General features: G+C 33.9%; 1 protein-coding gene across 2 annotated transcripts in view; it reads right to left on the bottom strand.

The window, feature by feature from the left end:
• Positions 1 to 19,836, bottom strand: part of ARID1B (AT-rich interaction domain 1B) — a 535,516-nt gene that overhangs the window by 361,129 nt on the left and 154,551 nt on the right. For both annotated transcript variants that reach the window (XM_051997996.1, XM_051997995.1), the window contains one exon: positions 13,364 to 13,513. In XM_051997996.1, coding sequence (XP_051853956.1) covers positions 13,364 to 13,513 — 150 coding nt within the window. The remainder of the gene's footprint in view (positions 1 to 13,363; positions 13,514 to 19,836) is intronic.

The raw sequence follows: 19,836 nt of genomic DNA, 5'->3' as shown, positions 1-19,836 counted from the left end.
CTGGATCTCTCCTATTAAGTTTTCATGATGATGATCTATGCTGGCTCTGCTCCTACCAATCTGACCACTTGGGTCTCTACAGGCTTTGCCAGATATGCTCGTAGGTCATACTTACTAGTCTTGCATGTCCCCATAAGATTTTACATTCTGCACTCTTCTCTATACTGTCTGATGATCTCATTACTTCCCATGGGTTCAATTATCATCTCTATGATTTGATTCTCAGGTGATTCTCAGATTTATGTCTAGCCCTAATTGATCTCTAACTTCTAGTCTCTTATCACCAACTGCCTCTAAGATACCTTATATCGAAAATTCTCTAAGCATCACAAAAAACAACATAACCCAAAAAGATAAGTTATTGTTACCTTTACCCCCTCCCCAAACCTTTCTGACTTCCTAACATTCTTATTATTGTAGGATACTAATCATCCTGAAATTATCCATATTCTTGGTGTCATCATCGACTCCTCTCTAACTCTAGCCCCAAGTATATTAACTATTGTTAAGTAAATCAATCAGTATTTATTAAGCACCTACTAAACACCAGGCCCCTTGAGTCAAAATATCTGCCATCAGGGGAGTGAGTGACAATCTAACATGCAGATAAATATATGCAAAGAAAGCTATATATAGGATAAAAAAATAATAATTAAGAGAGGAAAGGTGCTAGAATTAAGAGGGAAGATTTTCTGGAAAAGGTGGGACTTAATAGCGCTTAAAAGAAAGTCAATGAGGTCAGCAGTCAAAACAGGGAGAGCATACTAGACGTGGGAGACAGACAGAGAGAATGCCCAGAGCCAAATGATGGAAAGTTTTGCTCAAGAAACAGCAAGCCAAGGTCACTAGACCTAAGAGTACAGGTAGATGAATAAGGCATAAGGAGATTTGAATGACAGGAGGGACCTGGGTTTTGAAGGGTTTAAGTCTTCTTGTTTTTACATCTGTAGCATACCTATGTGAGTTTTCTCTCCAATTACACAGTCACCATATTGTATCACTTGCAAGAGCTTTCTGGTTATCTCCCTGCCTTAAGTACCTCCTCACATGAATCTCATATATAAAAGTTTTTTCGACCCAGAAAGACTTATATAAACTGATGCTAAATGAAATGAACAGCATTAGGTTAATGTTATACAAATTAACAGCAGCACTGCATGATGATGAACTATGATTAATTTAGCTCTTTTCAATAATACAATGATCCAAGACAATTCCAAAAGACATGGTGGAAAATGCTATCCAAACAGAGAAAGAACTATGGAATCTAAATGCAATTGGAAGCTTCTTATTTTCACTTTTTGTTGGTTTTTTCTGCGGGTTTCTTTACCCTCTTTTTGTTGTTTTTTCTTTCACAGCATGACTGATGTGAAAATGTTTTACATGATTGTACATGTAAATATCAGACTACTTGCCATCTTGGGGAATGAGAAGAGGAAGAAGAAAAATTCACAACTCAAAATCTTTTCAAAAAAAAAAAGAATGTTAAAAATTGCCTTAATATGCAATTAGAACAATTAAAATACTATTAATTTTTAAAACTTTTTCTTTAAGCAAAATTCTGACTGTATCACCCCCAGTAATTTCATATTACCTCCTGAGATCAAGTAAAATGCCATTTAAGCCTTTTCACTCTAGCCCCCTCCTACTTTTCTAATCTTCTCTTAAATTCTTTGCAATCTAGTAATAGGAGACTTTACTAGTTTCCCCTTCCCAGCTTTTAGATTTCCTACCAATAACATTATATGTTGTAATGGGCTGAGGACCTCAGTGCATCAACTCAAGCCTCAGCCCATTACAATATGTGTCTGTGTTTATATCTTAAATAGCTATATTTCTTTGCATGTGGTCTTCCCTATTAAAATGTGAGATCCTTGAGTGTGAGGTATATTTTATTATATTCTCAGTACTAAGACTTGTGCTTGGTGACTAATTTGTGTGTAAAAAGTACTTGTTTACTGACTGACAGTTCCTATAGGTAATCATAGTATCACCAAAATTTACTAGACAGGGAGCATAAAATACAATTAGCTGTACTTTAGGAAAATCAAAATGGTGGACAAACTTGAAACAATGAGTCCAATTAAAAAGCTGTTTTAATATTTCAGGATAAATGTATACTAAGACTATGGGCCTGTAAATAGTGAGAAGCAAAGATATCTATATATCTACATATAGATATAGAGATACGAAAAGGATCTTTTATAGTAACAAGGAATGGCAAGAGTTGGACAGGATATGTTCCCTGGTCATTCAATCTAAGCCTTGTTTCTATTTCCACAATGCTTCTAGCATATTTGCCTCAGTTTCCTTATCTATAAAATGGAAACAGTAACAACACTTATCTTCTAGGCTTATTGTTGGGGATCAGATGATCCTCATATTTTCAAAACATTTAGCACAGTGTCTGTCACAAAGTAAGTCCTATATAAATCTTACTTACACACCACTATCACCAACTATCCCTTTCTCTCATTTCCTACTGCCATCTCTCCAATTTGTGCTTTCAAATTTGGCAGTCTGGCTAACTACAAAAGTTTCTGAATTGGACTTGATGCCTTCACTTTCTCTGTCATTCTGATTAATCTCAACATAGAGATTATTGCTAGAACCATATTTCAAAAGAACATGATATCATTCACTCACTACCTTAATTAGAAACTTTCAATTGTTTCTCCAAACCTACAAGATAAAATTTAAATTCCTCATGAACAGTAAAATTCTCTCTAATTTGGTTTCATCCTGCTTTCTCAGACTTATTTCTCACAATGGGAGATGCTAAAAAATAATGGAGAATCTCAAGCCAAGAAGAACCTGGTTTCAAACTTTTAACTGACACTTATTAGCTGTGGGAATTCAGAAATGTCCTTGAGATATGAACAGACAATTTACAGATGATAAAATTGAAACTATTTCCACTCATATGAAAGTGTGTTCCAAATCACTATTGATCAGAGAAATGCAAATTAAAACAACTCTGAGAGATTGGAAAGCAATCTGGAATTATGCCCCAAAAGTTATCAAACTGTGCATACCCTTTGATCCAGCAGTGTTTCTATTGGGCTTATATCCCAAAGAAATACTAAAGAAAGGAAAAGGACCTGTATGTTCCAAAATGTTTGTGGCAGCCCTGTTTGTAGTGGCTAGAAACTGGAAAATGAATGGATGCCCATCAGTTTAGAGAATGGTTGGGTAAATTGTGGCATATGAATGTTATGGAATATTATTGTTCTGTAAGAAATGACCAGCAGGATGAATACAGAGAGGCTTGGAGAAACTTAAATAAACTGATGCTGAGTGAAATGAGCAGAACCAAGAGATCATTATACATTTCAACAACGATACTGTATGAGGATGTATTCTGATAGAAGTGGATTTCTTCGACAAAGAGAAGATCTAACTCAGTTTCAATTGATCAATGATGGACAGAAGCAGCTACACCCAAAGAAAGAACACTGGGAAATGAATGTAAACTGTTTGCAATTTTGTTTTTCCTCCCAGGTTATTTTTACCTTCTGAATCCAATTCTTCCTGTGCAATAAGAGAACTGCTCGGTTCTGCACACATATATTGTATCTAGAATATACTGTAACCCATTTAACATGTATAGGACTGTTTGCCATCTAGGGGAAGGGGGAAGGGACGGGGGGGGGGGGGGGGGGGGGGGGGGGGGGGAAGTCGAAACAGAAGAGAGTGCAAGGGATAATGTTGTAAAAAATTACCCAGGCATGGGTTCTATCAATAAAAAGTTATAATTATTAAAAAAAAAAAAAACAGAAATGTCCTTGAATCAATCTTACTTGCTCATTTATAAAAGAGGGGAAATAATATTTATACCATTTACTTCATTGTGATATAGGGACAGTGCAAAATTTTGAATATATATATATATACACACACATACACAAAGCTATGTTACTAGCATCCTTATTATGGTTACTCCCCATAACAATAGAACTGTTCATTATTCTCCTAAAGACATTTTCCCAGTCCCACATTTCCCTTCACTGCTCTGTTCTCACCAGTTTTTCAATTCATGGACCTCCCATGAACTTCTTCTATAACCTCCCAAGCTTAAAGCCCTATAGCAACCATTATACTAATCTATACTTTAATTACTACAATTTTACAATACATCTGGTAACAATGTATGCATATCGCATGCCTCTCATTACAATAACAATGATATCAAGGTGGGCTTCTCTCCATAGCATCTAGCACATTGACTAATACACAACAGATGTTCAGAAAATGGCTATTATGTCAATAAACTCATTATTTGAAATATTCTATATTTACAAAATGGATGGGAGAGGCTTCTCTTATTAAGAAGTAAACATTTATATAGAGTCTACAATATGCCAACACTGTGCTAAGTAAGCACTTACAAATATTTTTTCAATACTCAACAACAACCCCATGAGACAGATGCTATGACTACAACTTTACAGGTTACAGAAGCAAAAAAATAGTAATGATCTGCCCAGATCATAAAACTACCAAATGTTTAAGGGCAGACTTGAATTCAGTTCTTCCTGATTCAAATTCTAACACTACACATGGTGCAGGCTAGCTGCCACTGGGGAAATTTATGCCTGTTCTAAGGTTTGAGCAAAATAAGACAACATAGTTGAGCCTAGATTTCACTCTTGCACTATCAACATATCTGAAAGCAAAGATACAATAGTCAATGAAAGTTAATATATTTAAAAGGCATTGATAAGAACAAATTCTCCATATACATCAAAATATTTATAGTAGCACTTTTGGGGACAGTAAAGAATTAGAAACAAAATAGATACAATTGGGTAGAGAAATGGATAAACAAATTATATTACATGGATATAATAATGAATGTTATAAATATAGCAAAACACAAAAGATCTACATGAACTGATGCAAAGTAAATAGTCAAGAAAACAGTATCCACAACGATGTAAAGAGAAAATCACAAACAAAAGTATTACAAAATTATAAAGAGATATAAGAAGACATTTCCTCTATATCAAAGTTGGGGTCCACAAATGCATACTGCTTGAATTTCCAGGCTTTGGGGATGTACAATTATCCTTTCCACATCATGATTTTCCCCATCACAGTTTTGATATAACACAGGTCAGCATAAGAAATTAAATGAGAATTTGGGAGAATTTTACAAAAGCCTCAGACAACAAGCAAAGACCAGCAGAAGACAAAAAAACCTTACTACTACAAATACTTAATCTGAATTCTACAATAAGATACTATATAGAGAACCCATGAAACATAAATGAAAAATTCAGACTTTTGGGGTCTGAAAAGGAGGGTCAAAAAAATTTCCAAATCATGGGAATGCCTTGTCACAAATTCCTTGCGTGATGTAGAAGGGATAACTATACTGATCAGTGATGCTTTTTTCTTCTATTTTTCACTTTTTGAAATTATTATTTGTTATATTGGATAACTATCTGGAAAGGGGAGTGTTTGTTGGACATGGGGGAGAGGAGTACAATGATGTAAAAAAAAAAAAAAAAAGAAATCAATAAAACCTTTTTTTTAATTAACATTTCTTAAAATTGTGATGGTGATAATTTCTGGAGACTCCTTTCCTGAAACACAGACCAGGCAATTGGAAGGTACCCTAAGGTGCCCTCCACACAAGCAATTCTGAGTTTACCGTCGAATTAATGGTAAGGAAATTAATTGGTAACTTGTTCAATAATATCAGTCACTCAAACCAGGTCTGTCTTATTCATAGCAGAACATCTGGTTATGTTTTCAAATCTGATTTTACTGAAACCTTTGTCCCACTTCACTCTTTCCCACGAACTATTTCATCACACTTTACAGGTTCTAAATAATTCTATGATCCAGAAAGTACTCTTTTCTTAAAAAAAAAAAAAACAGAAAGAAAGAAAGAAGAAACAAAAAGAAAAATACCCTTTTAAAATTACCAGTACATTCTAGAATGTCTGGTTTTCTAAGAAATATTTAACACCGCACAGCTATCCAAATTAAATTATTATACTTAGGAACTATAACAAAATTAGAGTATCTTCATGAAATGGATGAAAGTGACTTTGGTACAAAGCCATTAATATAGGTTTTCTCACATGACAGAAATCATTAGATCCATAACAAAAACAGCACTAATTTCAGCCAGTTGGCAGAAACCAACTAGTTTATGTCTAGCTGACCAAGAAAGTGACAATCATTAAAAGAGAGTTCTACTAATAACATACAGGCAGACAGGCGACATAGTGGATAAAAGCTCTACTAGAGTCAGGAACACAAATCTTCCTGAGTTCAAAGTTGGCTGCAGACACTTACTAGATGTGTGACTAAGTCACTTAGCCCTGTTTGTCTCAGTTTCCTCATCTGTTAAATGAGACAAAGAATGGAATGGAAACTGAAAAATATATAATAGACAGCACTAAGTAAAGCACAAAAGATTTTAAAGAAATAGTTAAGTAAACTAATGAAATTTATCTGGAAGAACTTCCTCACAGACATGAATTTTGAACTAGGTCTTCTAAGAAGAAAGGAAGGGAAGGAACAAGTATTATTAAGCCTCTCCAATCTTCTAGGTACTGAAACCCAGAAGAGATAGGAAGTACTATTGTTATTCTCATTTTATAGGGTAAACTGAGGTGTGAGCTTAAGTGACTTGGCTAAGTCACAGCTTGTAAAGGGTCTAAAGCTGGATCAGAATGTGAGTTTTCCTGATTCCAGGTTTAGTATATTATCTAGTTATATAGGAAATGAGACAGTGACAGATAGGCAGAATTCTGAAAAACTTGTTTTTCAAGCTGGGATACAGGTTGATCAAACTAAAATGAAATGATCCTTCTCAACTTTTGATGATATCACAACTTCTGTTGGAGATATCATCCAACTTCTGCAAATGGGGAAAATGAGTCATCTACACCTAGAGGTTTGTGGGGACTGAATGTGGATCACAATATAATTTATTTTCACTTTTTTTGTTGTTGTTGTTTGCTTGCTTTTTATTCTCATTTTTTCCCTTTTTGATCAGATTTTTCTTGTACAGCATGATAAATGTAGAAATATGTATAGAAGAATTGCACATTTGCTGTATGTATAAAGGAGGAGGTCAGGAAAGGGAGAAAAATTTGGAACTCAAGGTTTTGCAAAGGTGAATGTTAAAAACTATATTTGTATGTTTTTTTTTAAATAAAAGGTTTTTACTTTAAAAATAAATAAAATACACCAAAAAAGGGGGCTGCTAGCTGGCACAGAGGATAGACCACAGGCCCTCAAGTCAGGAGGACTTAAGTTCAAATTGGACCTCACACACTTAACATTTATTAGTTGTGTGACACTGGACCAGTCATTTAACTCCAACTGCCTTGCAAAAACAAGTAACTATATATATAAAAGTAAAATAAACCAAAACACCAAAACACAAAAATGCTCAGGAGAATATAAAATATGACATTTTTTCAGAGAGATCATTTTAAGCCATCAAAAGATAAAAACAGCAGTGAATCCTACAATAAGCTAATTTTGCATTTATTTACTTTAGGTAAAGCATTTGAAATTTGAATTCCCTCTTTCCCCCCTCCAAAAAAAGTACTCACAAAAAACTAAAAATACATTAGATCAAGAACAAAAAGGGTGTATGTCAAAACATCTTAAGAGTTGTTTTTAATTCAGTAACAGTTGAACAAGCCACCTAAACAAAACATTGAAACATTAGTATACTTTTTATTGATTCTCACAAAGACTTGGATTCAGTTCAGTACTCATAGCATGTTGGTATACTGGAATAAAAAACAAACAAACAAACAAACAACAAAAAAAAAAAAAAAAAAAAAAAAAAACTAGACCCTTCCAGATTTAAAACATGTTACCAACAACTAATGTAAAACATGGCATTTTCACTGAAGTAGTCTAAAAGTCCATTATGGGTAAATTTATCCTTAATTACATTCAAACCAGAACTAAACTAGTTTTAAAGAGGGATTGGGCCCAAAATATCTTTTTAAGCATTTAACAGCTGATTACTGACCTGATCAAGCTATCTGGCTATACCTAAAAACAGCCTCTGAATATCTTGGAATTTCTCCCAATAATATAAAAATATAATTGAGATTTGTAAAATGTAAATTTCTAAACATAGACCAAGAAAAGATAGAGAATTAAAGTTTCAAACCTGAAGGCAGAATCAAGTAGAAGTGGATAGACAAAAGGAACGCTTACAAAGATTTTGGGATTCTCCAGGCCAAAAAAAAAAAAAAAACTGATCATAAAACTATCAAGGAATAAGCAAACCATGGTTGAATATGTTAAAAGACTTACTGGTATCCTGAAATCAAAGTTTAATGGAAAGAACATGTAAAAAGCAATTAACACCTACACAATACCAGGCTTCATCTGTTTCATTCAATACATATTTATTGTTTGTTGGAAAGCATGCCAACAAAACAATATAAAATAATAACAAAGTACAGGGCTCATCACCCAAAGGTACTTAGAAAAAGTCTCTTTCTCTCTCTCTTTCTCTCTCTCTCTCTCTCACACACACACACACACACACACACACACACACAGAAAAAGAAGGAACTAAAAGGCACTTTAAAAAAAGGGCACATGATGAGATATATTTCTTTATTTATTTCTATAAAATATATTTATATTTCTATAAAAAATTTCACCAAAATACTTCCACAACAAGATTTAATTTTACCAGACTAAAATAAAGGTTGACAGCTAACTATATGATGCTAGGTTTGTCAAATATATACCTCGGTGATTTCCCTTCAGAAAAAGAATGTGGAATGCCTACGATCAAACATAAGAATCAAAAGGCCCTAGAGAAGGAATAATCACAGGTACTCAGCAAATAACACGTAAACAAAAAAGGCTAAACAGAGTTGAATCATCCTATTTCTTTGTGGAAATAAGAGATGGCAATTAGAGATAAAAATGACAAGTATTACAGAATAGAGATATTCTGAAGGAAACCAAATTCATGATCAATGCCAGTAATTCAAGGGAATGGTTTTTTAAAAATACTGATAATGGGGGCAACTAGATAGCACAATAGATAGCCCTGAAGTCAGGAGGACCAGAGTTCAAATTTGACCTCAGACACTTAACACTTCCTACCTGTATGACCCGGACAAGTCACTTAACCTCAATTGCCTCGCAGGGGGTGGAGAGGTGGGGGGGATTCATGGGAAAAAAAAATACTGATACAAGATACAGCATAAATTTGGCAACTTCAACACAGACCTCAGATATTTAATACTTCTCAGCTCTGTGACCTGAACCAGTTACTTAACCCCAATCGCCTTCTAATATGTGATATACACATACACACACCTCTTGAAGATGTCAAAACTATGTAAAAACACACCATTCCTTCTGACCTGTACATTTATAGAATTTTATCAAGTATGTAAACCTACAGGAGCCTTTCAGTAAGACTACAGAAGATGATTTTACATTCTAATTCTTATGTTCAACTTCAATAAGCAGCAATTTTAATTGCTGTATAACAATCCTTAGAAAATTAAAAGAATAATTCAACAATAATAATTCAACAATAGTGACTAAAATCATTTCTATCACAACTCATTGAAAAGATGAGAAATGTCTTATGTTAACAATAATAGTCACAATAAAAATAACAAACTTTCATTTCTTTGGCACTTTATAATTTATGGAGTAATGATGTGATTTAGGGGGAAAAAAAAAAAAAAACCTTGAATCCAAGGAGAGCCAAAGCATAATAAAATTGTGAATCAAACTACAAATCTACTGCTAGAAGAATTGTATTTTTTTTTCCTACAGTGAATAAACCATAAATATTTTATTCAATGCAGGATTTGCTCTTACATATTCCATTCTGAGAAAAATCTTAAATATTTTTGTTTAAATTAGAGATACACATAAACACTGAAGATATTTTGTTATAATCATTACTGTCATTAAAAGCAGAACTTGAAAAACAACACTCTATATTGTGCCATAATATCAATGAGCCATCAAATAATTATAACTTGTTTAAAATTATCTATCAATACGATAGTTTTCAGATTTGTGCCATTTCTAAATATATGGGGGAAAATTATTTAAAGTTATACATTTGGTTTAAAATATATTAAAAGGAACACATATAATTTTTAAAATGGAGCAATAAAGATATTCTGTCAACATAAAAATGCAGCATCCATTACACATTTTGTGTTAAAGAAAACTATACTTAAATTGTCAGCTAATTACCAAGCCTGATGGTAAAATTTACTCAAAACCCATTCAAAATATAATCTATCATTTGCATATTACAGCATGATAGTCAAAGCAGTAGGGATGTCCTTAGTAGAATTAAGCTGTCATAAAAACAAGTAGTTTCAATAGTCACTATAAAAACACCCTCAAAATAAACTTTTATAAATCATGCTTAACAAGTTGTGAGCATCTCTTAGAAATAAGATGACTAATCCCCAAACCTATGCTACCTAAAAGGTATACAGACAACAGTTTTCATATTCACTTTGAGTCTGACCTGTGGTTGAGCAATCTGAGCCACCACAGTCAGACACAGTGTACCTCAAACCCAATGTAGTAATGTCATTTTCATCCTCTGAGGACAGCCAATCCTGCACTGCCCCAATTCTCATTCCCTCTGATCTTCTGTCCCCCTTTAATCTTCAGCATCTTTATCTGCTAGTTCCTTCCCTGGTGTTGATAAACATATCTAAGATCAGTTTATGGTTATACAACAACCCTCATTATATATCTCCATGTACATTAATTATCATATGAGATTTCTTCTGACTTCCTCAGGCAAACTTTGAGAAAACCATTTAACATCGCCTCTAATTCTCTTCCACATCTGCTGCAACCTAGCTTCTCAGCTCATCACCCACTGAAAACATTCCCTCCAAAGTTACCAGGAATCTCTTAATTGGCAAAATCACGGTATTTTCTGAATCCTCATCCTTCCTGACCTCTTTGCATGACAGAACTATAGACCTCAAATCTTTCCCTGGATGTGGTTTTTTGTAACCTCATTCTCTTGGTTTTACTCCTACCTGTCTTAAGAATTAACACTGAACTATAACCATTTGATGAAGAAAAACAAAAGGAGCAATTCCTTAAAAATTAAAAATAAAAGATTACTTTTAGAATATTAATACTTTAAAAACAACTGAAGCAGTTGTTTATTTACATGCCACCACACAACAAAATGACATTGCCAGAAGCAACAACGTATTGATGTGGAAATGCTTGCCATTAAAAAAAAAAAAAAAAAATGAAGAAACCCGAAAGGCTAAAAACAGACCCTACATATGCCAACTGGCAATATCTTCTGATCAATAAAACTATTCGCAAATATAAACCTGAACAAAAGTATTTTCTTTAATGATTTTTACATGGCACTGAACTCAAATGCCAAAGAACATGAAATGACTGACATCACTCCTGATAGATAGCAGTAATCCAAACAACCCTTTCCTAACCACTAATACATGGTTCTTAAGGGGTGGGAGGGGAGAACATAAATAATTTAGATATGACCTCTACTAGAATTTTATTTTATCAGAACTACACAGCATTAAGTGTAAGGATCGATAAAGAAAATGTCTTCTGTATTTGCCAATACAAGTGGCAGTAGCATGCACCAAAGTACAGCTATTCCTTACCAAAAGGAGACAGAAGTTCTGTCTTTCTTTCCTAAAGGATTAATTAGTTCATCCAACAAACTTATTTAGTAACTACTATGGGGTAAGGCACTAAGCTAGGGGAAAGAACAAAACAGTTTCTAACTTACAATTTACGATCAATCTCAATGCCCCACAAATACTGAGCTCTAATGACAATCTCAGAGAGACAGTGCCCCTTTCACTACCATAAAACCCCTCCACCTCATTTCAATTTGTTACACAAGTTATCACTGGCATCCTAAGGTGCCAGGTTGAGTTAAACAGTACAGTTTTAAACTGTCTGAATCAGCGTGCATCTATTAGCTGAGGAGTCAGGCAATTTCTAGGGGAAAAAAATTTATTTTACAAAATAAAAATTAAGTAATTAGAATAGCCTACCAACCTCCAGTTTATAGGCATAAAAACAAAGTCAACAACTCTGGCTTATCAGAATGTCAGACATAGAAAGTTCCCTAGAGGTTCTCCAGGTTAACCCCTTCACCAAAGAATGAGTCCTCTTATAAACAATTCTGACAGGCCATCATTCAAAAACTGATCCAGGGACAGGGAATTTATTCCCTCAAGAAGCAACATTCCATTTCTGGATATCTGTTATTAGTAAAAAATAAATAGATATACAGAGGATCTTAAAATCTAGTTCCATGGAATCCTAGAATTACAAGGGATCTCAAAAGTCACAATCAGAAAAGACCATAGAGTAAATTTAGATCATGAAAGAGGCAACCAAGTCCAGGGTTTCTTGACTTTCTGTATGTCATTATGTATATCAAAATATAAATATTTTGTATGTCACTTTGGCCACTTGGTAAAACTTGATGGACCTCTTTTCAGAATAATGTTTTAAAAAGCATAAAATAAAAATACATTGGGTTACAAAACAAATCAATTATACTGAAATTCAGTTATTGACAAAAAAAAATTCAGAGACAAAGCTTAAGGACCCCAGATGTAGTCCAAAATTTTACAAATCTCTTTGGCTCTCAGAGTAAGTGAATTGCCCAAGAGATCATACCACTAGCAGGTGGCTGGATCCCTTCCAATTCCAACTACAATAGTTTTCCTGACCAGAAGAAGCATTAGGTTCATCACATCAAGAGTCATTTCATCCCATTTTCAGAAAGATCTAATTATACAATAGTTGTTCTTTCTGCTAGCTCAATGTAACTTGGAAGGATCATGAGAAGCCTTCTAGTCCAGTCTACTTGGCTACCATTTCATAGTAAATTCACACATAACTCTCCCTTTGTTAAGTGACCTCAACTTTATTTTGTAGGACTCATTAAAATTTGACAGTTATCAGCCACTTAATGCTCCCCTTGCTCATTCATTTGTCTGACAGCAAGAGGAGAGTGCTTTTCTAGCTTTGCTACATCCATATGATGTGGCTTAGGTAAGATTTAACTCTTAAGTCTTTGGTTTCTCTGGCTCAATGTGACCTACAATACAATGACATCAAAATGAATATGAACATGGTGCCCTAGGGAAGAGAAACAGTACTCCAATATAGTAACAGTCACCTTCTATTTATTGTTATGGCCATTTTAGTTGCATTTTTTTCCCCACATTTCATATAACTTGAAAATGTACAAATTAAGATTTTTTTTTTAAGCCATCAGGGAAAAAAGACTTTTCAAAATGAGTCATTCACACACATACACACCCACGATAAATATCATCATGAAGATTACCTGCTGTGTTTGGTACCTCTGCTGGGACTGTGTTGACAAATATTGTGCCTGGGGTGGTAAGTGTTGAGGCTGTGGTTGCTGGTTGTAATATGGTTGTTGGCCCTGTTGGCAGTAACCACTTACACCTTGCTGACCATACTGAGGTGGCATCTGTTGGAAGAAATGGACAGAGTAAGCATGTGAATCAAGGAATATTGTTAAGTAAAACCAAACAAGAGTCTACATTAAGATATCAAAGTTAAAGAAGAGCAGGTTTCATCTTTTATCCAGTATTTTTAATCCCCTTATTCATTAGTTAAGAACCAATACACTGACATCAATGTGCCAAGTATCAATAATAGTCCTAATACAGTCTGACTTCACTTTGATGAACAGTTATGTCTAGTAGAAATCAAGCATCGAAAATTTAATAAAAATCTAGTCCAAAGTACAAAACTCTGTTAATAATGACTTGAAAAATAATTTAAAAGGCTCAGCTACTGTCTTTTAAGCATAAAATTAACCTACACAGAAATTTCAGCAGAAGGAGAACAAAGTAGAAACATTGTGATAAAAACCACTTTAATGCAAGATTTCAAATAAAAGTAAATCCTAGCAAGCCAAAGCTAAATATAGTCTTTATATAAAGAAAGAGCAGCTAAGTATGTGGGATAGAATGCATATGATTGTGCATGCATGTGCTTCAACTTCATGGTAGAGATGGAATGTTAAAAAAAAAATTTTAACTAAAATTCCTTTCATTAATTATTTTATCTATAACAATAAGTCTATTTTCTCCCACATGAAAGACTTCCATAAAACTGTAGTACTGGATATACATACAACAAGCTATAAAGCATAAATTTGGCTATGAAAGTATCAAATAATCAATTAAACATTTATTAAATGCCTACTATGGGTCAGGCACTATGCTAGACATTCAGGAATATAATAAATAACATAACATTAAACAGTACTTGGTTTCCTTAACCCTCTATTTCTTAACCCTATATTTATAAATGCGGGCAAGTATATGTAAACATAAATACTATATATTTTCAGAAGAGAATGGATTACTACTAGTAAATGGTTGGACAATTCATACAAGCTAGTGGTACTAGAGCAAGATCTTGTAGTAAACAGTAGATTCTAAGCAGAAAAGGAAAGAAAACATCCTAAGAGTTGGAGATGGAAGAGAGAGGGATGGCCAAAAGAAAGACAAAAGAAATGCTATGTGAAGGTGTCAAGGATATAAGAGTAAAGAATAATAAATGTATATCAAACTTCCAAAGATTCTGATAACTGGGAACAGATTATGGAAGGATTTTAGTTTCAACTTTCTCTTACAGGAAATGAGATGCCACTGGAGTTTACTTAGTAGAAGGACATGATTAGGAAAATCATTTTGGCAGCTTTGTGCAGGACAGAATGGGATGAAAAACTTTTAAGGCAGGAACATATTGCAGTAGTCCAGGCAAAAAATAATGAGGGTCAGAACTAAGAGAGTGGCCACATGATGTTGTGAAATGGCAGAATTTGGCAGGTGGCAGGGCTGAGTGAGAATGAGGAGTCACGGATGACAACATTAAGGTGGTAAATCTTCAATACTGAAAGCACGGTGGTCCTCTCAACAGAAATAACAAACTTTGGAAGAGAGGTAGATTGAAGGAAGGGTGTTAGATAGTGAGCTCTGTTTTAGTTATATTTGAAAGGTCCAAAGCCAGTCAATGATGCAGAGCTAAATCAGTTCAAGAGAGAGGCTGGGGACTAGATAACTTAGATGTTAGACTATGAAAAAATGAACATTAATCTGATGGGATTGAGGGAGATCCCTAAATAAAAGAGTACAAAGTGAATTATGAGAGAAAAGTATTGTACAAGGACCCAATAGTAAGGAAAAGAGTCAACAGTGTTAAATTCAAGGACCAAATGTCTAATTTGGACAATTAGAGATTGCTGGCAATTTTAGAGAGGGCAGTTTCAGTTCAATGATGAGGATTGAAAAGATTTGGGGAAAGGAGAAAAGGCAACCAACATCTTTGTCTAAGAATCTGGCTGATAAAAGAAAGAAAATAGCCTAATTTTTAAAAGACCAAGAGATTTATAGAAACTGATGCTGAGCAAAACAAACAGAACCAGGAAAACATTGTATACAGCAACAGCAAGTTTGTACTATGATCAACTTTGAAAGATTTGGTTCTTCTCAGTGGTTCAGTGATTCAAGGCAATCCCAATAAACTTTAGATGAAAAACACCATCTGTATCCAGAAAGAGAACTATGGAAACTGAATCTAAATCATCACATGCTATGTTCACTATTTTTCTTTTCTTTTTTGTTTTTTTCCTTGTGTTTTCTGATTTTTCTCTCTCCACATGATTCATAAGATATGTTTAAAAAAAAAAAAAAAAGAATGTACATGTATAACCAAAAAAAAGTTTTTACATGTAACTGGGGAAAATAAATGTTTTTTTTTTTTTTTAAAGAAAGAAAATAGCTTAAAGAAATTAGCATATTCTAATAAGGGGGAGAGGGTTGTTCAGTTGTTTTAAAGGATGGCAAAGACATGATTGTAGCAGCAGGATAAGAACCAATAAACTTGGAAAAATGAGATAGATTAGAAATGATAGAAGAAACAAGAGAGAAAGGGAACGATATTGAGCGCAAACTTCTATAAAAGACCAAAAAAATTCATTTTGAACTGTCTATCTCATTTATATGAAATGCTAAAGGAAAAAGAAAGAAAACACAACTTAATATTAGAATAGTATTTCTTCAATCAACAAGAGTCAATCATGTCTAGAAAATTGCCTGATCCTTTGTTTAAAAACTAATAGGGAAAGATGACCAAAATAAATCTTCCCCATCTCTAATTTATATGAGAACAAGAATGCTTGGTGAGTGAAAGAAGTGTAAAAATTAGTTATTAGGCAATAAAATATAATACTTCCAACTATATATAACTAAAAGAAACATGCATTTTATGATGATCAACACAAATAATTTTTTTTGTACTTTAATAAAAAGTGGAGGTGGAAGGAGGTAGATAAAGAAAATAAATATAAACACAAAAATTATTCCAGAAAAGAAGTTGAAGTAATTTTGTTAATATTACGATGTAGTCCATCAAGAACTCTAAGAATATGTGTCCACTTAGCCCGTAAACTGAAGAAAGAAATGATAAGTATTAAATACAAACTTAAAAAGGTATTTCGCTGCAGAACAGACAAGGAGAAAACAAATAACTGTGAAACAAAAAATACCTCTCTAGTATGAATCACTAAGATGATAATTCTGAACAAGTGGAAAAAGAGTAAAAGGGGAAATGTGGGAAAGGGAAGTACATTTATATCCCTCAAGACTGGATCTAAAGTAAAGCATTCACAGAACTGCCAGGAACGATCACAAATAATTCAGTTGCAATCAGTAAAAAATGACTCACCCGAAGTCTTTCACTGCACAAAGCCAACATTAGTTGAGCAGACAAGTTCATACTGAAAAACCACTTAACGGCACTCCTGAATTCTCTGCTTTTATTTATTTTACAGCTTGATATCTCATAATGAATGTATGTCCCTACCATGAGCCCAGCCAAAGAATTTCCATAAAACACAACTCCACATGCTAGCTAGAGTTCTGTATACCACCACAACACATATCCTTCCTGTTCAACACCCATATGTTTTGATTTGATATCTAATACTATATTTCACACGCATCTTTGCAGTTTCATTTGAAGCAGTTAGGATAACACTTTTACCAGTGTTAAAAAGACTGTAAAGCTCCGTGAACACAGCCAGCAAATCCCCTATGAATTATGCTTTAACATGTTGACTTTTCAGTTTGTATGAATATACACAAACAATATGGAAGGATCATCTTGGGCAAAAAGCCTTCTGTTTTATATACAAACACAGCAAATTATAGGAGTAACCCACAAGCATTGTGGCAACAATGTAATCCAATAATGTTCAATTCAATGTTCCTTAAATGTCTCCTATGCGCAAAACACTCTACTTTCTAGTACGAAGACAAAATTCAAACAATTTTTGTCATCAAAAAGCATACATTTTCCAATAGAGAATGAATACACAGGTGTATATGAGAAAAGAAAGAATGCTGACAACTAGAAAGATCAGCCAAAGTTTCCCAAAACTGCCTTGAAGGAAGTTGAGAACTCTAAATTACAAAGAGAAGGTGGGAATACCTGGAAGGGTCATTTGAATAAAGTCATGGAGACTGGAGATGGGATGGTAACTTTTAAAAAAAACTAGTAAGAAATACAACTAAAATGTAGACTACATGAAAGACAGAAATATGAAATTAAATCTACAAATGTAGCCTAGAGTTGTAATGTAGAAGAATTTAAATGCTAGATTAAGATATTTGTGTTGTATCCTAAAAGGAAATAAGCTTATTGATGAGTTTTGAGTATATCATGTATAGGCTTCAGAAAAATTTTAGCGGCTCAATTATGCATTAGATACAGCTGATAAAGCTAGGGATGGTAACACAGTTGAGGATTGGGGAGGGGAGGGGGAAGGGAAGGGGCAACTTTCCTGGTCAATGACCTTTTTTCTATACCAAGGCTCTTGAAACTGGGGTCTTAACACTATATGGGGTTGCATAACTGAATGTGAGGATTGCAAAATTCTGATTTTTAGCAGTAAATGTTTGATTCGTATACCTGTTTTATACACTTATATACTCAAAAAATCTCTTGGGCAAAATGGGGAAGTGTTTAAGAAGCCCAGTTTCATCCTAGGGTTGCCTAGAATTATAACATAAAAACAGATGGAACTGATGTCATCATACAACTTATGCAGAAGATGATAATTCTTGTAAAAGATCATCCCAATGAAAGTAGGAGTAGAGTGAGGAAGGGAATCCAAGCCCATGAATTTCTTTTTGTATAGTAGAGGTGGGTGGTTTTTTCTCTTGAGTGGAGGGAAACAGAAAACTAATTCTTATATAGATGAGGTATTACTCCAATTAAGGTCCTATAATGTTATAGTAAGAACTGATTTAGCTTAAGACAGATTAATGTCTAAGGTACTTAAAATAACAATATAAATGAATTTATATACATGTATGGATGGATATGTGCCTGTTTATGTGAGGCCTGGTAAATACAGAAATATCTGTTGAGCAGGAAGTCTTAAAAGTCTGAAAAATACTAACTATATGACCCTGGTTAAGTCACAATTTTTCAGTGCTTCAAATTTGAGTACTTCAAGCTACAATTTGACACAAATTTTAGAGAAATGTGCCCTGACACAGGGAATTTCCTTATCTTTAACATTCCCCATAGCAATCTCATCTCTATCCTCTATATACATATATACAAATATATATACAATCACAAGTGTGGTATAGTAGACAGAGTTCACTATGATTAAAATTGGACTAAAAAAGACTTGAATTTAAGAGTCTTAATCTCTGGCACAAAGTTGTGTAATCTGGGCCAGTCATTGAACTTCTTACTATCGTAGTCAAATATCTTTGAAAATATAAATTGAGAAAAAGAAGCTAGTTTGCATTAGTAGGAGTCTTCTCACAAGAACTCAACAATGAGATCATTTAAATGGGGAAAGGGGAGTACTAAACATGTATACAAAAGTCTGATATTCCCTCATCTATTTTATTCACTATTTTAATCTTATTCATCAGGTAAAAACTGTTATACTGCCATCTATGTACACAGTACCAGGGATAATTCCAAAATAGCATGTGTGGGGCAGTAGAACACTCACAACCCAACTTAATCCAATAATTAAACTTCTCCAGGTCAGAGCAAGACTGTGCCTTTGGCTATTAATCCTAGTCACTCATTAATCTTCTAAAAATAACCTTCGACTTTAGTATTATTGTATATAATAAGAAATTATTATGTCCTGTGGTACATAATAAGGAATGCAAGCTCTGATTTATAAATGGAAATCTCCATACAAGATTCAGAATAAAAGACAAGATTCAGAATAAGTTTCAGAAAGCAACTGTTATTCAAGGCTTTTATTCATAACTGATAGGTAGTTAGGAGGCACAATAGATAAACTGTAGAGTTTAGAGTCAGGACCTAAATTCAAATCCAGTTTCAGTCACTTAATGCATGACTGTGAGCAAGTTATTTAATCTGTTTACCTCAGTTTCATCCTCTGTAAAATAGTATCTGCCTCTCAGGGTTGTTATGAGGATAAAAAATTCCATCACTATAAAGCTCTCAGCACAGTGCCAGCAACCTTTGTAAATATTATATTAATGTTAGCAATCTAAGGTCTACTCTATAACTGACCAGATGCCTCAAGCCAAGCACCCAAAGAGCTGCTTCCTTTCTTCTGCTTTCACTTTAGATGTTTTGTTTTTTTTTTTTGTTGTTGTTGCAGGGTGATGGGGGATGGGGCAGTCCAGGAGTGTTCAGTTAAGGATTACAAACAAATAGAGGGTAAAGAAATGTCCATATAAATACATTTAACATCAAGGAAAAGGTAATGATCCC

The sequence above is a fragment of the Antechinus flavipes genome, chromosome 4 (assembly GCF_016432865.1).
Source record: "Antechinus flavipes isolate AdamAnt ecotype Samford, QLD, Australia chromosome 4, AdamAnt_v2, whole genome shotgun sequence".
Taxonomy (NCBI): Eukaryota; Metazoa; Chordata; class Mammalia; order Dasyuromorphia; family Dasyuridae; genus Antechinus; species Antechinus flavipes.
The sequence above is the reverse complement of the archived record's forward strand: the minus strand, read 5'-3'. Positions and strand labels throughout refer to the sequence as shown.